Genomic DNA, 18,912 nt, shown 5'->3' on the forward strand with positions numbered 1-18,912 from the left:
TACGGTGGAGACACCCATGCCTGCGGCGGGGACGGGGACAAGGGGACGGGGATCCCTGTGAGCCGCCGCTGCTGAGACCCGACAAACTCGTGCCGCCCCCTCCCCGCTCGCTCGCTCGCTTCCGGCCCCTCGCTCACCGTCGCCGAGGAAGAGGATGAGGTTCTTGGCCACGTTCTGGTTGAGGCGCTGGAGGCGCAGGGCGTCGCGCAGAGCCGCCTGCGCCTGCCGCCGCCAGTACTCGGGGTCCTTCTCCTTCTCTGCGGGCGGGCGCAAAGCCGGGCTCGGTGGTGCCCGATGTCCCCCCCACTGTCCCCGTCCCCCCCCAAAAACCCACCTACCGGGCACCAGCGAGGCCAGGCACAGCTCGGCCACGAGGGTGAGGAGGAGAGCCTTCATGGCGCCCCGCGGCGCTCCCCTGCCCCGCCGGGGCGGGGGGGGGGGGGAAACCGAGGCACGGGGGGGCCGCCGGCGCTGGCGGGCGAATGCGGCTCGCGGGGTCCGGCCACCGGCCTGCAGTGGGGCGGCCACGTCCCTATTGCACGTCCCTGTCCCCCTTGCAGGTCCCTGTCCCTATTGCATCTCCCTGTTGCATGTCCCCATTGCATGTCACCATCCCTGTTGCACATCCACATCCCCGTCGCGTGTCCCTGTCCCCGTTGCACATCTGCCTCTCCGTCGCGCCCGTGTCCCCATCGCATGCGCCCGTCCCTATCGCGTGCCAGCGCTCCCTCGCTCCTCCACACCCCCATCGCGCCTTCCTGTCCCCACGGCGTGTCCGAGACGCCATCGCGCATCCGTGTCCCCGTCGCACCTCCACGTGCCCGTTGCGTGCCCACCTGCCCGTCCCTGTCGCCATTGCGCACCCGTGTCCCCATCGCGCACCCGTGTCCCCATCGCACACTGTGTCCCCATTGCACCTCCACGTCCCGTTGCACACCCGTGTCCCCATCGCACACCCATGTCCCAAAGCAAAACTGATTCCCTGTTGCACTTCCACATCTCATCACACACCCGTGTCCCCATTGTGTGTCCATGTCCCCATCGCACACCCGTGTCCCCCCTCGCGTGCGCATGTTCCTATTGCATCTCCGTGTCCCATCACACACCCGTGTCCCTCTCGTGTGCCCGTGTCCCCCTTGCACACCCGTGTCCCCATTGCACCTCCACATCCCATTGCACCTCCACGTCCCATCGCATGCCCATGTCCCCATTGCCCCTCCACGTCCCATCGTGTGCCCATGTCCCCATTGCACCTCCACATCCCATTGCACCTCCACGTCCCATCGCATGCCCATGTCCCCATTGCCCCTCCACGTCCCATCGTGTGCCTGTGTCCCCATTGCACCTCCACATCCCATTGCACCTCCACGTCCCATCGCACGCCCGTGTCCCCATTGCACCTCCACGTCCCATCATGTGCCCGTGTCCCCATTGCACCTCCATGTCCCATTGCACCTCCACGTCCCATCGCACACCTGTGTCCCCATTGCACCTCCACGTCCCATCGTGTGCCCGCGTCCCCCTCGCACACCCGCGTCCCCTCGCTCGCCCGCGTCCCGCCGCCCGTCCCCCGGCGGCCGTGCCCACCCCGTCCCCGCGGCCCCTTGGCGAGGTCCCGGCGGGAGCGGAGGCCGGGCCGGTGGCCGGGGGGGTCCTTACCGCGGGGCCTCGCGCGCACGGGGCGGGGGGCGGGGGGGGGCGCTTCGCGCGTGGGAAATTCCCGCGGGACTTTCCCGCGCCCGGAGCCCGGCGTGGGAGCGCGCGGCCCGGCTCGGCTCCCGGCGAAGAGGACGGAGCCGGGGCACCAGCGAGCCCTTAAATCCCCCCCGCCGGCACCCTGCCTTCTCCTCCTCCTCCTCCCCTTCCTCCACCCTCCACCCGCCTGCCGGGAGAGGGGGGAGGACGGCGCCGAACTGGGCTTACTGGTGCCCTCTGCCGGGTTTTACTGGGAGCACTGGGAGCACTGGGGAGGGGGGATCGCTGGCGCCGGGGCCCTGCGGAGCCCGGTGCGGGGCCGCGCTCGGAGGCGAGCGGGCAGCGCCAGCGCTTCGGCCTCTTTGCGCGGGTCCTGCAATAACCGGGGGGGCCTCGGCGGGGGCGTTTCGTGCCCCCTCCGAAAAAAAAAACCCACAACCACCGTTGCCATTCGGTTTCCCACCCAATGGAGGTGTTTTTTTGGCAGCCCCACAAGTGAGCTGAGCGTGTCGGTGCTCAGCCAGCCGGGGCCATGGTGGCAGCACGTCGTCCCCCCACTGTCCCCGCGTCCCCAGCCGGGAACTCAGCCCCAGGTGCCCGCGGCGAGCGGCAATTAAAAGCTTGTTAAAAAGCTCGTTAGGCTGGCTCGTCCGCATAGAGCAGGGACGGCCTCACGGCGAGCCTGCGCTCCTCAAAACCCGGCCGGGGTTGGGAAAAAAAGCTGCAGCCGGGGAAAAAAGGGGGGGAAAAAAAAACCCAAAGCCTCGCGAGGGGCTAGTGCACCTCAGCTCTCTGGCCCGGTTCGGGCGGCGCGGCGGCTGGGGGGGCAGAAGCAGGCTCACGTGCTCGCGTAATTGCAGGTTTGGGTGCGTGCACGTGTGCGTACTTGCATGATTGCATGTGTGCACGATCGTGCGCTTGTTTGCTTGCATGCGTGCATCGTCACGTGCGCGGATGCTTGCACGCGTATTTGCACAACGGTGTGCCTAGATGATTGCATACTTGCACAGTCGCATGCTTGCGCGTGTGCGCACTTGCACAATCATGTGCTTGGATGCTTACATGCCTCCATGCACGCCCAATCATGTACTTGCACGTGTGCATACTTGCACGATCGTGTGCTTGGACGCTTGCACATGTGAATACCGGCCCCATTGTGTGCTTGGACATTTGCACGTGAGCATACCTGCACAACTGTGTGCTTGCACACGTGCAGGCTTGCATGCGTCCATGCTTGCGCATGTGCGTACTTGCACGATTGCATGCATGGATGCTCGCACGTGTGCATGCTTGCACAATCGCGTGCTCGAAAATGGGCACGATTGCATGCTTACACACTTGCACGTGTGCACAATTACATGCTTGCACGTGTGCGTACTTGCACGATCGTGTGCTTGGATGCTTGCAGACATGCACGCTTGCACGATTGTGTGCTTGGATGCTTGCACACATGCACGCTTGCACGATCGTGTGCTTGCACACGTGTGTACCTGCACGACCGCGTGCTTGGCTGCTTGCACGCCTGCATCCCCGCACGATTGCATGCTTGCACGCTTACGCTTGCGCACCGTCGCGCGCTTGCTCGTGGGCGTGCTTGCACGCTTGCACAAGCGCTCGCTTGGGGGCACCCCCGGAGGCCGAAACGCCGCAGCCCCCCCCCCCTCCCGTCCCCCCCCCCGGGCTCCCGAAAGAGTTAAGGGCGGTGCGCGGCGGAAGCCCGGCCCTCCGCGGGCCATTGGCCTGCGCGGCCCAGGTGCGGCCCCGCTCCGCAGGCGCCCGCCGAGGAGCCGCGACCATGGTGAGTGGGCGCCCGCCGCGCACCGCCGCCTTCCCCCCCCCCCCCCCCGCCCGCCCCCCCCAGCCCCCCACCCCGGGGCGGTCCCTTTTCCGCCGCTTTTCCCCTTTTTTTTTTTTCCGCCTCCTTTTTAAAATTATTATTTTTATTTTTATTTTTTTGCAACGCTGAGATTTTCCGCGCGTCGCGCCGGGGCTGCGCACGCCGGGCTCGACCCCAAATCCCCCCCCCCCAAATTAACGCCGGGGTCCCCGGTTAACCCCGCGCCCGCTAATTACCCCCCGGGGGGGGGGGCTGCGAGGGGCAGGTGCGAGCGGTCTTTTTTTTTTTGGGTGCTTTAAGGCCCGATCGATATTTTTTTTTTTCTCTTTTTTTTGTGTTTTTTGTGGTTTTTGTGTTTTTTTTTTTCCCGCGCCGGGGGCGCCGCAGCTGAAATGGCGCCCGGGAGGGAGCCGCCTGCGGCCGCCCGGACGCCGGGGCCCCCTCGCCCCGACGACCCCCCCCCCCCCCCCGCCCCGAAAAGCGGGTTTCTCCGCGGTTTTCTCTCTTTTTTTTCGGAGCGATTTTTTTTTTATTATCATTATTTTGGGGAGGAAAAAGGGGCGTTTTGGCCCAAACAGCCTCTCTGCAAACGCCGCTGTGGCTTTCGCCTGCCGAAACGGGGCTCGCAGCCCCCCGCCCCGCGCCGCGGATGCCCGGCGTGGCAGCGACGGGATTTTGGGGGGGGGGGGAGCGCAAAGCGGAAGGAAAAACGGGAAATGCCCTTTTTTTAAAAAAAAATTATTTATTTAATTTTTTTTGGTCCTTAACTTCCTCCTTCCTCTCGGGCCGGCACGCAGGAGGGTTCGGGTTTGTTTTTCCCCCTTTTTTTTTTTTCTTCTCCTTTTTTTTTTGCTTTTTTTCGCACGGTGCTCGGTTACCGCCGCCGAGCCGGGGCCCCCCCCGCGGCGCCGCTTCCCCCCCCCGGGGCCGCCCCGCTCCCGGCGCCGCGGTGGCTTCACCGCTGGCTAATACAGGGTTGAGCTCGGGCAGGCCGCCAGCGACGGCCCCCTTATATATATATATTTATTTATTTTATCTCCCCCCTCCCCCGGGTGTTTTCGGGAGAAAGGCAGCGCCGCGAGCGCCTTTCCGCAGGAAAGCGTTGGCCCAAAGCTCCCGGCTCCGGGAATTTTGCCTTGCACCGAGAAGAGGGAGGGAGGATTTGCGGGATCCAGCCGCGGGGTGGGAATTTTGCGCCCGGCGCTGCAGCTTTTGACCCGGCGTCGTCGTGCAAAAACGACGGGAAAAAAAACGAGGGAGCGGGGGGGGGGGACAACAACAAAAAAGCAGATTTGGGGGATAAAAGCCCTGCCTGGGAGCTTTTTCCCTTTCTCCGCATGCGGCCGGCCCCGAAGCCCCCCGGCTCATCCCGGCCCTGCTTCCGCCCCTGCCGCTTCGCACAGCTGTGCAAACAGCCTTTTTGGGCCCCGTTTTTAATTTTTCCCCCCCCCACCCAGGTTGTTTTTGTCAGCGCGCGGCGGTTGTGCAAGCGCCCGGGGCTAATTAAAACCAGGGCCCGGCGGCGTCTAGTTAGCCGGGACGGGGGGGACTCGGTTATTAATCGTGCGGCAGGAAAACCCGGCCACTGGTGAGCTTTCCTGCAGGGCGACGTCGCGCGGGAGCTGCTGCGGAGCATCCGTGCGGGAGCCGGGCCGAGCCGGAGCGCCGCTTGGAAAAATCTCCCCGAAACCCCCGTCCCGCTGGTGGGAGGCAGGGTGGAAAAGGTTAACGGTGCTGGCGGCGTGTCGGAAGGCGGTGTTATCCAGCCGGAGAGCGAGAGGGGAAGTTCCCACCTCTGGGGCCCATTGTTCGCCCCCGCGGCTGAGCCCCGGCGCTTTCGTCGCGCTCGCCGACGCGCGGGTCTCGGCACAGCCACTGCCGCGGGGGACCCCGAGTCCCGGGGCGGCGTCGTGCCGGGTCCCTGGAGCATCCCGCCAAGGTGCCGTCCCGCTCCGCGGGCGCTGGCTTGCGTGGCTGCGCCCTGCCTCGGTTTTCCCTCCGGGAACGGGCGGCTAAACGGGGCTGGGGCCCGAGTGCGCGAGCGAGCTGGTAGCCTCGGGAGGAAAGGCGCTTCGCCGCTGCTCCCTCGGCCCCGGCGGGGGCGAAAGCGGCTCTCGGTTCCCCAGCGAAACCCGCTGGGTTCCGCTCGCTCCTTGGCGTCCCACGGTCCCTCCGGCGTGTAGCTCCCCGGAGGAGGAGGAGGAGGCGGCAGCTTTATAACCTGCCGGGGCACGTGTCGCCTTCCTCTTCCTCTTCCTCCTCGCCGGGGCCGGGGCCCGTGCCGGCTGCGGGGACGCTGAGCGCCTCCGCGCCGCCTTTCGCCTTGCAGATGTCGACCTACAAGCGGGCGACGCTGGACGACGAGGACCCCTTGGAGGCCGACGGCGACGGCTACCCCAACGGCTTCCAGGTGGGACCCCGGCGCTTCCCCCCCCCCCCCCCCCCCGGCCTCGGGATGGGGGGGGGCGATTTTTCGGAGCAGGGTTTCCCGCGCGAGCGGCTCGTTTGGCCGCGCCGGGCTCCTGCCGTCCCCGGGGCAAAGTCCGCCCCGGGATGGCGCCGGCAGGTCCCCACGAGCTGCTCTTTGCTCCTCGCCCTCCGGGGCTGCAAAACCCCCCCCAAAAAAGGGGGGGACCCGCAGCGCTGGGGCGAGGGGGGGGCGAACCCCCGGCCGCCCTGGCATTGTGAGTCCTTCCCGCTCCCCGGGAGCTGCGGGGGCCTTTGCCGAGCAATTACCGCACTGCCGGGAGCTTTGTCCCCGCATAAAGGTCGGATTAGGCTAAGCCGGGCGCGTTCCTCCCCGCGCGGCGGGGGAGCCGCTTTGAAAGGGGCCGCGGGCGGCAGGAAGGAGCCGGCTGTTGGGAAAGTCGAGCTCACGCGGGAATATCCGGGGCCGGCCTGGCCGGGGCGAGCGGTTGCGAGGAGTCGCAAGGGAGCGATGCTCGGCGCCGGGACGTTTGCACAGGCATCCGTGCTCGGGAAGGGCTTTTCCTGCCCCAAAATCAAGGCTTGCCTTGCTCCACTGCACCTTTGCTCGCCACGCCAGGGAAATCCCGGAGGGGAGCCAAGTGTGCCGGGGTTTATCCTTGCGCCGGGATGGGCGCTGAGAGCGCTCCTGCTCCTTCCTTTTTCTGCCGGATCAGTGAGCCGAACCGACTCGCCCCAGCTTGGCCCCCCCCGAAATAACATCGGCGCCGCCGATTTCGGGCAAAACGGCGCCGGCAATCGTGCTTTCACCCGGCTCCGAAATGTTCGGAGCGGGCGGCTGCAACTCGCCCGGCTCCGCGTTTCCTCCCATTGTGCCGCCCTTCCTGGCGGGATTTCTGGCCGGCAGCCGCGGCCTCATTCCCGGCCCAAAACCGGGTGGGCTCGATCCGTGCTGCGGGCTGGGAAGCAGAGAGCGGTTCGGAGGGCGGGAGCGTGCTGGGGTGTTTTTTCCCGCGGTCCGGTGCGGGAGTGTGCCGGGGGTTTTTTTCCCCGCGGTCCCATGGGGAAACGCCGCCGCTTCTCCTTCATTTTCCTTTTTCCCCCCCGCAGGTGAACTTCCGAGGCTCGCGGAGCAGCCCAGGCTGCTGGGCCAGCCGCACGCGCCTGGAGAAGCAGCTCGCCGCGCTGGTCGCTGCGCTGGCCGCCGTGCTGGCCGCCTGCCTCCTGGGCCTCGTCTTCCAGTACCGAGCCCGTAAGTCGGAGCGGGTCCCGGCGCGGCGGGTGGCGAGGGGCCGCGAGCTTGACCCGCCGTGCCACCCCCCCTCTCCGCAGGGCCGCCCACCGTGTGCCTGTCGGAGGCCTGCGTCTCCGTCACCAGCGCCATCCTGGGCTCGCTGGACCGGGCGGTGAATCCCTGCGAGGATTTCTTCGGCTACGCCTGCGGCGGCTGGATCAAGGCCAACCCGCTCCCGGACGGCCACTCGCGCTGGGGCACCTTCAACAACCTCTGGGAGCACAACCAGGCCGTCATGAAGCATCTGCTGGGTGAGCGGCGCCGGCTCCGGGGTTCGGGAGCCGCGGGAAAACTTGCCGCCGGGGATTTAAGGCTTTCCTCCGTCCCTCGTCTCCGCCTTGCTCCCCGCTGGAACGGTTTGCTCGAGCTCCGAGCAAAACGACCGGCTCCGTATCGAGCGCTTTCCGCTGGAAAGCCCGTGCCGGGGGTGGTTAACCGAAAGCGGGGGGGAGCTCGGGAAGAGCTTCGGGGAGAGGGGGAGCAGCGCGGGAACGGCCTCGCGGCCCAGCCGCTCCGGCGGAAATCTGGCCCCCGGCCAAGTGGTCGCCCTCGGCATTTCCTCTAATTCCTTTCAGCCGGGGCCTCCAGGTTAACGAAGCCGCGCGGGAGCCAGCGGCTTGCGCAGGGGGGGGTAGCGATGCCGCCCCCCCCCCCCCCGGAGCGGTTTTGGGGTGCTGGGCCGCGGGCGGGCTGAGATAGCACCGGACGGCGTTCGGAGCTGGGAAAGGCGAAGCGTTAGGTGCAGGCTGCGTAAGGAGGCAGGAAAACCTGGCGGAAAGCGGGATTTTGCGGAGAGGGGGAGGGAGGAAGAACTAGTTTAAGAGGCGGCAAACTGGTTGATCGTCACTTTTCGCAGCCCACGGGCAGGCGGAGAAATAAATAACACGGCTGGGGAGGGAGCCGGCAGCGCGGGGGCGAGGGCAGGAACAGCAGAGCTCCTGGAAAAACACTTTTTGTTTTTCTTTCCTTATCTCTCTCCTCCGGAGAGCCGGAGCAGCCGCTGCCGGAGGGAGGGAGGGAGATGGGGGACATGCGGGGGGGAGGCCGGGAGCTGCGGGATGTTCTTGCCGGTGCGAAGGGGCCCAGCGGGGCGACCCCGGCGCCTTTTCGGAGCCCGGCGAGCGTCCCGGCTCTGAAACGGGGCCGAAGGCCGCTCCGAGCCGACCCTCCGCCCTGGCGCGTCGCGCAGAGAACGCCACGGCCAACGTGTCGAGCGAAGCGGAGCGCAAGGCGCAGCGCTACTACCAGGCCTGCATGAACGAGAGCAAGATCGAGGAGCTGCGCGCCGCCCCGCTCGTGGAGCTCATCCGAAAGGTTCGCCCCGGGCGCGGGAACCGCCGCTTCCCGCTGGAGCGCCGGCACGGGGGAGACCCCTGGGGTGGCCCCGGCCCTCGCAGAGCATCGCTGGGGTGGTGGCGGTTTGTGGTGACTTCCCTCTCCTGGGCTTTTTGGCCCCGTCGCGACGATTTTGCCCGCCCTGGTGGGGGGTATCCAAGTGATTCCGGGCATCCGGAAGCCGGGCGCGAGCCCTCACAGCGGCTCTCTCCCCAGCTGGGCGGCTGGAACGTCACGGGCCCCTGGGCCGGGGGCGACTTCAACACCACGCTGCGGGAGGTGACGGCGCACTACCGCACCTCGCCCTTCTTCTCCGTCTACGTCAGCGCCGACTCCAAGAACTCCAATAGCAACGTCATCCAGGTGGGGCCGGCGGGGCGCCCGGGGGCCAGCGGTGCTCCGGCTCGGCGGGCCGGGTGCTGAGCCCCCTCTCCGCGCCCCTGCAGGTCGACCAGTCGGGTTTGGGCCTGCCATCCCGCGACTACTACCTGAACAAGACGGAGAACGAGAAGGTGAGCGGGGGAAAAAAAGGAAAAGAAGATATATTTTTTTTTTTCCACCTTCCCACATTTTTTGGTGGGGGATGGCACCGGGGTTGACCCCGTTCAACCCCACGTAGGTGCTCGCTGGGTACCTCGACTACATGGTGGAGCTGGGCACGTTCCTGGGCGGCACCGACGAGGCGTCCACGCGGCAGCAGATGCAGCAGATCCTGGACTTCGAGACGGCGCTGGCCAACATCACCATCCCGCAGGAGAAGCACCGCGACGAGGAGGTCATCTACCACAAGATGACGGCCGGAGACCTCAAGGTAGGAGCAGGGTGAGGAACTTTCCCCTTTCTCACCTTTTTTTGCACCCTCCCGGCTCAGGCCGGGCTTGCTTTTCTCCCGTGGGGCTGGAGAGAGGAAACTCTTGGGTCCCCTCCGAGCTCCTGTGGCTACCACCGCGGTGGGAAGCGTTTTTGGGCAAAACGCTGCTTGACGCCTCAAAATGGAGGCCGGATCAAGGCGGTGGGAAGCCGGCGGGGTGCGTAGTGGTGCTGTGGCCTTTTGCAGGCACTGGCGCCGGCCGTGGACTGGCTGCCGTTCCTGGCCACCGTCTTCTACCCCGTGGAGCTCAACGAGTCGGAGCCTGTGGTGGTCTACGCCAAGGAGTACCTGGAGCAGGTCTCCGACCTCATCCTTGCCACGGACAGATGGTGAGAAACCTCACTGCGGTGCGGCGCGCCGGCCGGGGGTTCGTGCCGCTCACGGCCTCCCCTTGTGCCGCAGCCTCCTCAACAACTACATGATCTGGAACCTGGTGCGGAAAACCAGCCCCTTCCTCGACCAGCGCTTCCAGGACGCCGAGGAGAAGTTCATGGAGGTGATGTACGGGACGAAGAAGGTGAGCACTGCCGGCTCCCCAAATTGCATTTTTCTCGCATGTGTGGTTTTTCTAACCACCCCGCTGGTGACCATGGGGCTTCCTCCCTCTCGGTGTTTTTGCGAAGTCCCTGCTGCAGTGTGTGGGGAAACCAGGGAGATTTTGGGGTCCCACCAGCCCAGGAGGTTGCGGGGCCAAACGCTGATGGTGGGTTTCTCGCTCCGCGCAGACCTGCCTCCCACGCTGGAAGTTTTGCATCAGCGACACGGACAACAACCTGGGCTTCGCCCTGGGGGCCATGTTTGTCAAGGCCACCTTCGCTGAGGACAGCAAGCAAGTGGTAGGTGCCCCCACTGCGTCCCCGGCGGGAGGATTTGGGCGCTCCCTCCTGATGCGCGCCGCTGGGTTTCGCCCAGGCGGAGGAAATGATCACCGAGATCAAAACGGCCTTCGAGGAGAGCCTGGAGACACTGCAGTGGATGGACGAGGAGACGAGGAAATCGGCCAAGGAGAAGGTGAGGGGTTGCAGCGGCGGCGGAGCCGGGTGCTGCTCCGCTCCCGTCCCGCGCCGTGCCATGCCAAAGGCGCCTCCGTGTCCCACCCCAGGCGGACGCCATCTACAACATGATCGGCTACCCCAAGTTCATCATGGACTCCAAGGAGCTGGATAAAGTGTTCAACGACGTGAGTCACTCCGCTAGGTGCCTCCGCGTCGGAGGCCAAGCCGCCGGCGCGTGGGGCTGAGCCCCGCCATCCCCGTGGCTCACCGCCGGCTTCGCGCTCTCTTGCAGTACGAGGCCGTGTCTGACCTCTACTTCGAGAACGTCATGCAGTTCTACAACTTCTCGGCCAGGGTCACCGCTGACCAGCTCCGCAAACCCCCCAACCGGGACCAGTAAGTCCCCGCCGCCGCGGGTCCCCGCAGCAAGCCGGGCTGCCTCTCCCGGGAATTGCCCGTGGTGGCCGGGCTCCGCTTCCCCTTCGTGGCCAGCAGGAATATTGCAATGTCTTCTCGCCCACCACGGCGGAGGGCTGCGATTTCGCCACATGGGGCGAGTTGCCCGTGATGGTTTCCAGGCATTCGGATGGTTTTGGTGGGGGGTTAAACCGGGGGTGAGTGGCTTTCCGCTGAGCTGCCGCTCCATGGATGGGGCCGGTGCGAACCCGGGTCCTCGTCTGCCTGCAGGTGGAGCATGACGCCGCCGACGGTCAACGCGTACTACTCCCCCACCAAGAACGAGATCGTCTTCCCCGCCGGGATCCTCCAGGCCCCTTTTTACACCCGCGCCTCCCCCAAGTAAGAGCCTGGCGGTGCCGTGGGAGAGCTCGCTTCCCGAATTTCCTCCTTTTCCTGAGCCCGGCTGCTAGGTTGCCCTGCTGGACCCGCTTTCCCCACCCAGATGGGGCTGTGGGCTCCACTTTGGGGTGCTGAAGCCCGGCATCGCCCTCCTGCAGGTCGCTGAACTTTGGTGGCATCGGCGTGGTGGTGGGCCACGAGTTGACACACGCCTTCGACGACCAAGGTAAGGCCAGGAGGGGCGGCGGTGGAGCCGGTCGCCCGGCACTTTGCCGATGGCCCTGCTCCCCGCAGGCCGGGAGTACGACAAGGACGGCAACCTGCGGCCGTGGTGGAAGAACTCCTCGGTGGAGGCCTTCAAGCGGCAGACGGAGTGCATGGTGGAGCAGTACGGCAACTACAGCATCAACGGCGAAGCCGTCAACGGCAAGCACACGCTGGGCGAGAACATCGCCGACAACGGGGGCCTCAAGGCTGCCTACCGGGTAGGACGGCGGGCTGGGGCGGCGCGGCGCGGGGTGGCGCGGCACGGCCCTGACCACTACTCTCCTGCCCGTCCTCCAGGCCTACCAAAACTGGCTGAAAAGGAACGGCGAGGAGGAGACGCTCCCCACCCTTGGCCTCACCAACCACCAGCTCTTCTTCGTGGGCTTTGCGCAGGTGGGTCTCTGCGAGGTGGGTTGGTGGCGCTTTGCCGGGAGAGCAAGACGCTGGTATCGCCGATGCCTCCAGAGATGCCACGTGGTGGCTGGTGGTGGCTCACGGGCGAGATGGCCGGTGGTGGCTCGTGGGTGAGACAGAGATGGAGCTCGAGCCGCCCCTCTCGCCCTCCGCTCGCAGGTGTGGTGCTCGGTGCGCACGCCGGAGAGCTCGCACGAGGGGCTCATCACCGACCCGCACAGCCCCTCGCGCTTCCGCGTCATCGGCACCGTCTCCAACTCGCCCGAGTTCGCTCAGCACTTTGGCTGCCCGCCCGGCTCCCCCATGAACCCCCCCAAGAAGTGCGAGGTCTGGTGACGGGCGCGCGCCCCGGGGGACCGGCCGCCGAATTTCCCCGGTCCTTTCCAGAGGCTCAAAAACACTTCTCCGTGCAACGAACTGCCTAGCGCTCAGCCGGAGCGGCACCCGGCGTCCTCCGAGGCTCGACCCACTGTGAAAAAGCCTTCCCCTCGCTCGCTCGTGGAACGACTTTGATTTCGATTTTTTTGGGGGGGAGGGGTTGTTTTTTTTTTTGTTTTGTTTCGTTTTTCCACCTTGACCAGGCCGCGCGTCGAGACGCGTGTGCTCGCGGGCGCCAGCCCGTATTGGGGCGCACGGCGCTCGGTCCGACGCGCCGCCCCGGCGAAGGCCTCTCCCCCGGCAGCGAAGGCAACGAGGATGGAAAGCATTTCAAGATATATTTTTGGGGGGGGAAATATTTTTCTAGCGTTGTGGAATACACTGGAAGATTTCAGGGAAAACGCATTTTAAACCTTTTTTTTTTTCTTTTTTTAAACAAAGGATTAGTATATTTATTACTTTATTATTTTTTTTATTTTTTAAAAACTCGGCGCAGCTGTAGACGCAGCGCCCCTGCGGAGACGGTGCCTCCGCCGGGGGAAGCCGCGTGGGGCTGCCAAGGTGACGGATGCAGCCCGCCGGCCCTGGAGCCTCGTTTTTTCCCGGAGGACCGTCTTGGGAAGCCGCTGATGGGGGAAAGCGGGGCCTCGGGGCCAGGAAGGGAGAGAGTCCGCTGGGTCGGAGAAAGGCTTTAATTTCCGAGTGCAAAGGGAAAAAGCTGACGTGCCAAAGACGAAAGCGGGTGGCGACGGCACGGCTGGAGCGCCCGGCTCTCCCTCCGGCTCCCGGCCGCGGACCGGCCCAGGCACCGGCGTTGCTTCCCCGGCAGGCTCGTTTTTTCTCTTTAATTTTTTTTGCAAAACCCCTTCCTCTAAAAAGGGATGCGCGGCCTGCCCAAGGCCAGGCCACTTACTGCACGACTGCTACGCCCGGGAACTGCAAGCCCCGAAATCGGGGGTCGCGCCAAGCCTCCGTCCCTCCACGGCGGGGCGAGGGGCTTCCCGTGGGCTTTTTTAATACTCTTTCTGCGGTTTTTGAAAGGAAACCACTGACGGTAGCTCAGGTGCCCACGTGTTGTCGCGTGGGGCACGCTCCCGCTCTAGGCGGAAAGCAAAGATGTAGAGGGATTTTTAATATTTATATGTAAAAGGAGGGATAGGGGGGGATTTTTTTTGTAACTATTTTTTCATCTTTCAGTGTGGGGCTTATTGTAATTGAAATAAATACTTTCTACTGGGTGCGAGGCTGGTCATGAGGTGTCTTTTCTGACAGCCGGGAGACCCCTGTATCCATCCATCTGTCCATCCATCCATCCATCTCTCCCCTCGCTGCGGCTGGGTCTGTAGGGAGAAGACCTGTCCAAGCTGAGCTGAGGAGGCTTTTCCCTCCCTCTTGGAGGCTAAAGCCAGGTTTTTGTGCCCAAAACCCTCCTCCTCGGCGCGGGCGGCTGTTGGCGCCGCATCCGTCTGGCACGGCCCCAGGTATCTTCCCCCGCGGGGAGGTCTTTCCCAGCCACTTTTCCTTCCTCCCCGGGCGAAGTTTTTGGCCTGCCCGGACACGCTCTCATCCAGCGGCCGAGCCCTGCTGCCGGCAGGTCGTTCTCCCGGCAGCCGTGTTTATCGCTCTGATGCTGATCGGGGAGCTGGGACGCCAGGAGCTTCCCCCAGCAGCAGGATGGTTAAATTCCTCCTCTCCCTGTTTTTACTGCGCGTTTCCCAGCTTGAATAGGAATCTAATAGAAGAGCAGGTATTTAGCTGTCTTAAAGGACAGCCTCGCACAGAGACCTTTTTTTAGGGGGCAAAAAACAAGCTGGGAGGTTTAAATCCCAAAGGGGGGAGGTCCGTAGACCCGGAGGCATCCACCAGACGCTGGTCCCGCCGTGAGCGAGCGAGTTTCAGGCCCGCGCGAGGGCCTCCGACTCCGCTTCCCCCGGCGCCAAGCCGGGAGGGAGGCGAGCCAAGGCTGTGCTTTTCCTCGGGATGGGGATGGAGGTTGTGGCGCGAGCCCGCAGAGGGCGGTGGAGCCGAGAAAATCCGCGGCGAGGAGTCGGCAACGCCGGGAGCTGGGACGCCGGCGCAGTTGGGCGGCCTGAGTCCGGCCTCGGCCAACGCGTGTTCGAAGCGCGGCGAAACGCCCGCGTTTCTAGGAAAAAGAGCGGGGCGGGAGAGGGGGATTTGCTCTCTGGCACCCCCAAATCTGGGGGTGTTTGGGAGGCTGCTGGGGGGTGGGCAGAGCCGGCAGGAGGTGACTCATGCTGCTGGCGCACCGGTGCCGGCCCTAAGCTTGCCCGATCTGGGGTGGGTTTTTCTTTATTTTTTCTTTATTTTTTCTTTTTTATTTATTTTTCTTTTATTTTTTTCTTTATTTTTTTCTTTATTTTGCTTTATTTTACACTTGGCCGTGCCCCCACCCCCCCAAGGGCTGAGCCCAGACTGGTTGGCCTGGCCGTTCCCTTAAGAAGGAGGGGAAGGCTCCAAGCGGGGTGGGGTTTTTTTGTTGTTTATTTTTATTTTATTTTATTTTATTTTTTTTTGCCCGGAGGGCACATTGGCAGGGGATCAATGGGGAAAAAGCAGGAGAAAAACCCAGCGAGGGAGGCGCTGCGGCGCCAGGCGAGAGCCGGTGCCTGGAGGTGCCTCCAGAACGAGCTGGAAAACGCCGTTTTTTCACAGCAATCCCGGGCCAGCTGCTCCCCAAATACCTGCATCTACCACCTGGGGAGCTGCTTAACTGCTGTAATAAAAGAAGTTTTCCCCTTTCTCCTCGTTTGCGGCTGCTTTAAAACACCACCTTCCTCCACATCTGCACGGTCGCGCAGAAGACACGGTTTTTAACCCAGCTTGAAAAGGCGGCTGGGACAAATGCCGTGAGCGCTTATAGGGCAAATGCAAGGAAGGGGGGTGTTTCTGGGCACGGGGGGAGCCCCGTCGCCCAGCACCCGGGGGCCGCGGGGCGCCCTCAGGGCCCGGTGTCCCCTCAGGGCGCCGCGTCCCCTCACAGCCCAGGGCCGCCCCTCCCCCCCCCGCCCCAGCAGCCGAGTGTTGCCGAAGCCTTTCCGGAAGTTCCCGAAGCCGCGCCGCCGCCGCGGCCGAGAGGCTCCGAAAAGGCCCGAGCGCCTCCCGACGGGGCGGGCGTCCCTCTCCCGAGCCTTTCCGAAGTTTCCCGAGCGCCCTCGCGCCGCCGGTCTCCGGAGCGAGCCGAAGTTTCCCGAGCGCCCGCCGGGGGTCACGGGAGGCGCCGGGTGGGGGCCGAGCGAGGGGGGGGGCGGGGCGGAGGGAGCGTGCGCCCGCGAAGGTCTCCGGAAGGAGCCGAAGTTTCCCGAGAGCGGGTCGCCGGCGAGCAGCTCCGGAAAGAGCCGAAGGTTGCCGAGCGCCGGTGGGCCGAGCGGCTCCGGAGCGGCCCGAAGGCGCCCGAGCGTCCGTCCTGCCGGACTGCTGGAGGCGGCCGCAGCGCCATGTTTGATGCTCCGCTACTTCAGTGAGGAAAATCCGCCGGCATCGCCCGAGAGCCGCCACCGCGACGGGCGCCGCTGCCCCCGGCGAGGGCGACCGAGACCCCCCGCCGCCGGCGGCTCATGAGCAGCGCGGCCTGAGCCGCCTCCCCCCCTCCCCTCCCCGCCGGCCCCTCGCCCGTCCCCTCCCCGCTCCGAGCCCTCCGGGAGGCGCGTTGTCACGGAGACCGGCCGCCGGTGCCGGCCCGCCGCGCTGCCCCGGCCGCCGCACCGGCCCCCGGCCCGCTCGCCGCTCCCGCGGCCCGGCTCGCCCCCGGCCCCGGCCCCGCTCCCCGCCGGGGGGTGGTGGCTCCGCTTGGCCATGAGTTTACCGCAGAAGGCGGCTTTGAAACCCGGCGCGGCGGCGGCAGCGGCGGCAGCGGCGGCGGCGGGGGGCACCGGCCCCGGCCCCGGGAGTGGGGCGGCGGCGGCGGCGGCGGGGCCGCCTCCCCCCCCGGCTCCCCCTCACGCGGCGGCGGCGCCGGCGCCTCACCCCAACATCAGGGCCTTGCCGCCCCAGCCGCCCCAGCAGTATCCTTTGGCCCGGGGGGGGGGGGGCGACACCCCCTTCCCCAGAGCGAGCGGACCCGGGGGGGGGGAAAGGTTTGGGGAGCGGGGGGGGGGAGGCAGCGGGGACCCCCCCCCTCCGGCTGTGGGAGGGGGGGGCAGGGATGGGGGTGCCAGCTCCTTTTTGTGCCCCCCCCCCAGGCACGGTGGGGGGGGGTGCTGCACCTGCTGGGGTCTCCTGGAAAAAAAAGGGGGGGTCTCACCCCATGCTGTGGGGGGGGGGGTTGGTTTGGGGGCCCGGCCCCTTCCCCTGGGAAGCTGCCCCCTCTCCCCCCCCCCAGCAGCAGTGACCCCCAAGGGTAAACTTTAACTGTAAATCGCGTGCGGGTTTTGTCTCGAATCCTCCTCCTGGCCAGGTAAGTGCTTTGGTTTTGTTTTGGTTTCGTTGTGTGCTTTTTTTTTTTTTTTTTGCTGTTTTTTTTGTTGGTTTTTTTTTTGCAATAAGGCGAATTTAAAGCCGGTGGTGCCGATTTTCATGTGATTTTTTTTTTTTTTTAACTTGTCCGGTGGAAATAAATCTAAGGTGGAATGCTGTGCTGAGCAGCTTTCTCCGCAAGGCCCTGCGTGGTGGGGAGGAGGAGGAGGAGGAGGAGGGTTTCCACTGGAAACCCCACCACCAAAAAATCGCCGCGGCTACAAAGAGAGGCCGGGGTTGCTGTGAAATGTTTTTAAAGGTCTCCAGCTCTCTGCGACTAGGCCCCAAGTCAGGAGGTAAATACTGCAGGGCTCAGCAGGAAAGTGAGGCGGTGAGCGAGCGAGCGTGCATGTGTGTATGTGTTTTGTTTCCAGTGTTGGACAGCATCCCCTGACAAATGGACTTTTCCGCCCTGGAAGTTTTGGGGAGAACGTGAAGTGAAAAATGTCCTAAGTGCAATATTGCACAGCTGCGTGAACCTGGAACGGTGTCTTACACAGTAGGTCTGCTGCGCAGGGGGCAGTCAGGAGTGCGTGTTTTGCTATTTATTGGTGGTAATGACTTACATTTTAAAATGGAAGTGTGGGGTATTTTTGCTGAGAGCTGGCTGTCTCAGCTGTGCAACGTGTGCACTCCTCAAGAAATGTGTTCTCCGTGTATGGATGTTTTATCGCTCTCACTTTCATTTTTGAGGTGGGAAAACCGAGCCCTTTTATAATCAGTTTAGGTCCATTGTTTTCTTGAGCTTCCGGCAAGAATCGTTCTTGCCATGACCACAAATGCATTGCTTAAATCATGAGACTGTTGACGTTACAGATTTGTTTGGGTCAAGTGGAACCTCTGAAGGCTCGAGAGTGCTGCGGAGGGACGTACTCGTCGCTTGGTGTTTTTTGGCTAGCTCGTGCTGTTCTGCAATTCCAGCATGTGCTTTATTTAGGAAGAGAGTGCAAAGGTACTGTCACTGCAGAGTAAGCAGGGTGGTGGTGAGCGAAACTGTTGCTCAGGGGGATTTTGCTCGGTTTTGAGCGATGCGCCGAGTGTTACAGTGGGAGCGGTGGCCAGCTTGCACATACAAAAATCAGTGCTCGGCTGATCTTTCCGGCCAGGTACTGGTTTGTCTGAACGGATTTGTTTTAACTCGGTACCCAACGCTTGTGTGTCTTGACAGTTAAATGGCTGAAGTTTCCCTTGGTCTGGGATCACGCGTGTGCTAGGCTTTCTGAGGCGTTGTATTTTCAAGTAACAGTTAAAAGCACCTTGGAGGGGTTTGAATACTTTTCCAACATCATTGTCCGCTAGCTTAGCAGTGGATGGCGACGGTGGCTGTACCGTGGGAGCCGAAAGAAGAGACCACCGTTGCTTTTGGCGAGCGTTGTCAAGAAAACGGTGCGCCTGTTGGGGGGAGGAAGCTTGGGCTTGCTTTCGAAAGCGGCCCAAAAGCAACGGGCAGATCCTTTCCTAAGGGAGCCAGCAGTGGTGCGGCGGCATGTCACATCACTTGGACTCAACGAGATGCTGAGACCAAGAGGTAGAGAGGACCGGGGAGGCGTTGGGTGGCCGCGGCAAGTGAGAGGTGTAAGTGTGGGGAGGCTGAAGTGATACGGTCTATTTTTATTTATAGTAGCGTCTGTTTTGGAAACATTGTGTTTGACCGATACAACTCCTTAACTTTTAAAGCAATAAGCTGTCCTTGTAATATATACAAACACTGTGTTCCTGATACCTTTCCAGTTAACTCTGTTCAGGTGTCCTGGCTGGCTTTTCCTCTACTGCAACTTGCGTGTGCTTCCAGATAGTAAACAAAAGCTGTTACCTTTTATAAGCCTTGCTGCAAAAGCAGGGCTTTGGGAGCATAGTTCATCTGTGATTTACTGAAGTGCACGGGGTCATCTAAGTTCAGCCTTATTTTTAGCCCTGTTTTTTTTTCTTCTTCTTTTTCTTTTTTTGATATGACTATTGAGACAGCGTTACCCTACAGCAGATAAATTACAATTGCAAGCTTCTCCTGGCAGCTCGGAGCGAGCAGTGCGCTGCAAGATCTTTGTATTTCCATCCGAAGGCAATGCAAGGATTTATTTGTTGATGCAAATGATCAGTGCATTCGTTATACGTTAATAGGTAGACTGAA

General features: G+C 63.5%; 3 protein-coding genes across 14 annotated transcripts in view; 2 read left to right on the forward strand and 1 right to left on the reverse strand.

Moving 5' to 3' along the window:
* Positions 1-409, reverse strand: part of ALPL (alkaline phosphatase, biomineralization associated) — a 3,321-nt gene extending 2,912 nt beyond the window's left edge. Inside the window, 3 exon segments of the mRNA XM_067311289.1 lie at positions 4-20; positions 138-257; positions 339-409. Of these exon segments, the coding sequence (XP_067167390.1) occupies positions 4-20; positions 138-257; positions 339-396 (195 nt within the window). The 5' untranslated portion in view covers positions 397-409.
* Positions 410-3,449: 3,040 nt separating this feature from the next.
* Positions 3,450-13,551, forward strand: ECE1 (endothelin converting enzyme 1). Of its 3 annotated transcripts, XM_067311028.1 has the most exons (20): positions 3,473-3,493; positions 5,137-5,256; positions 5,862-5,942; positions 7,070-7,211; positions 7,292-7,504; positions 8,443-8,567; positions 8,805-8,951; positions 9,035-9,100; positions 9,208-9,399; positions 9,646-9,788; positions 9,862-9,976; positions 10,185-10,295; positions 10,372-10,470; positions 10,562-10,639; positions 10,747-10,850; positions 11,142-11,252; positions 11,411-11,478; positions 11,547-11,737; positions 11,817-11,912; positions 12,093-13,551. In XM_067311028.1, the coding sequence occupies exons 1-20, from the start codon at positions 3,491-3,493 to the stop codon at positions 12,267-12,269; spliced, it is 2,382 nt and encodes a 793-aa protein (XP_067167129.1). In that variant the 5' UTR covers positions 3,473-3,490; the 3' UTR covers positions 12,270-13,551. The 3 variants fall into 3 exon arrangements, with proteins under 3 accessions (XP_067167130.1, XP_067167129.1, XP_067167131.1); XM_067311029.1 differs by lacking the exon at positions 5,137-5,256 and having other exon boundaries at positions 3,450-3,493; XM_067311030.1 differs by lacking the exon at positions 3,473-3,493 and having other exon boundaries at positions 4,795-5,471.
* A 2,573-nt stretch (positions 13,552-16,124) lies between these two features.
* Positions 16,125-18,912, forward strand: part of EIF4G3 (eukaryotic translation initiation factor 4 gamma 3) — a 130,283-nt gene continuing 127,495 nt past the window's right edge. For all 10 annotated transcript variants that reach the window (XM_067311081.1, XM_067311084.1, XM_067311082.1 and 7 more), the window contains exon 1: positions 16,125-16,333. In XM_067311081.1, the coding sequence (XP_067167182.1) occupies positions 16,125-16,333 (209 nt within the window). The remainder of the gene's footprint in view (positions 16,334-18,912) is intronic.

This window comes from Apteryx mantelli, chromosome 26, assembly GCF_036417845.1.
Source record: "Apteryx mantelli isolate bAptMan1 chromosome 26, bAptMan1.hap1, whole genome shotgun sequence".
Classification (NCBI taxonomy): domain Eukaryota; kingdom Metazoa; phylum Chordata; class Aves; order Apterygiformes; family Apterygidae; genus Apteryx; species Apteryx mantelli.

Coding starts and splice junctions, on each gene's coding strand:
- ECE1 (XM_067311028.1), top strand. Junction 5,257..5,861: donor TGGGAGGCAGGGTGGAAAAG/GTTAACGGTGCT, acceptor TTCGCCTTGCAG/ATGTCGACCTACAAGCGGGC. Junction 10,851..11,141: donor AAACCCCCCAACCGGGACCA/GTAAGTCCCCGC, acceptor GTCTGCCTGCAG/GTGGAGCATGACGCCGCCGA.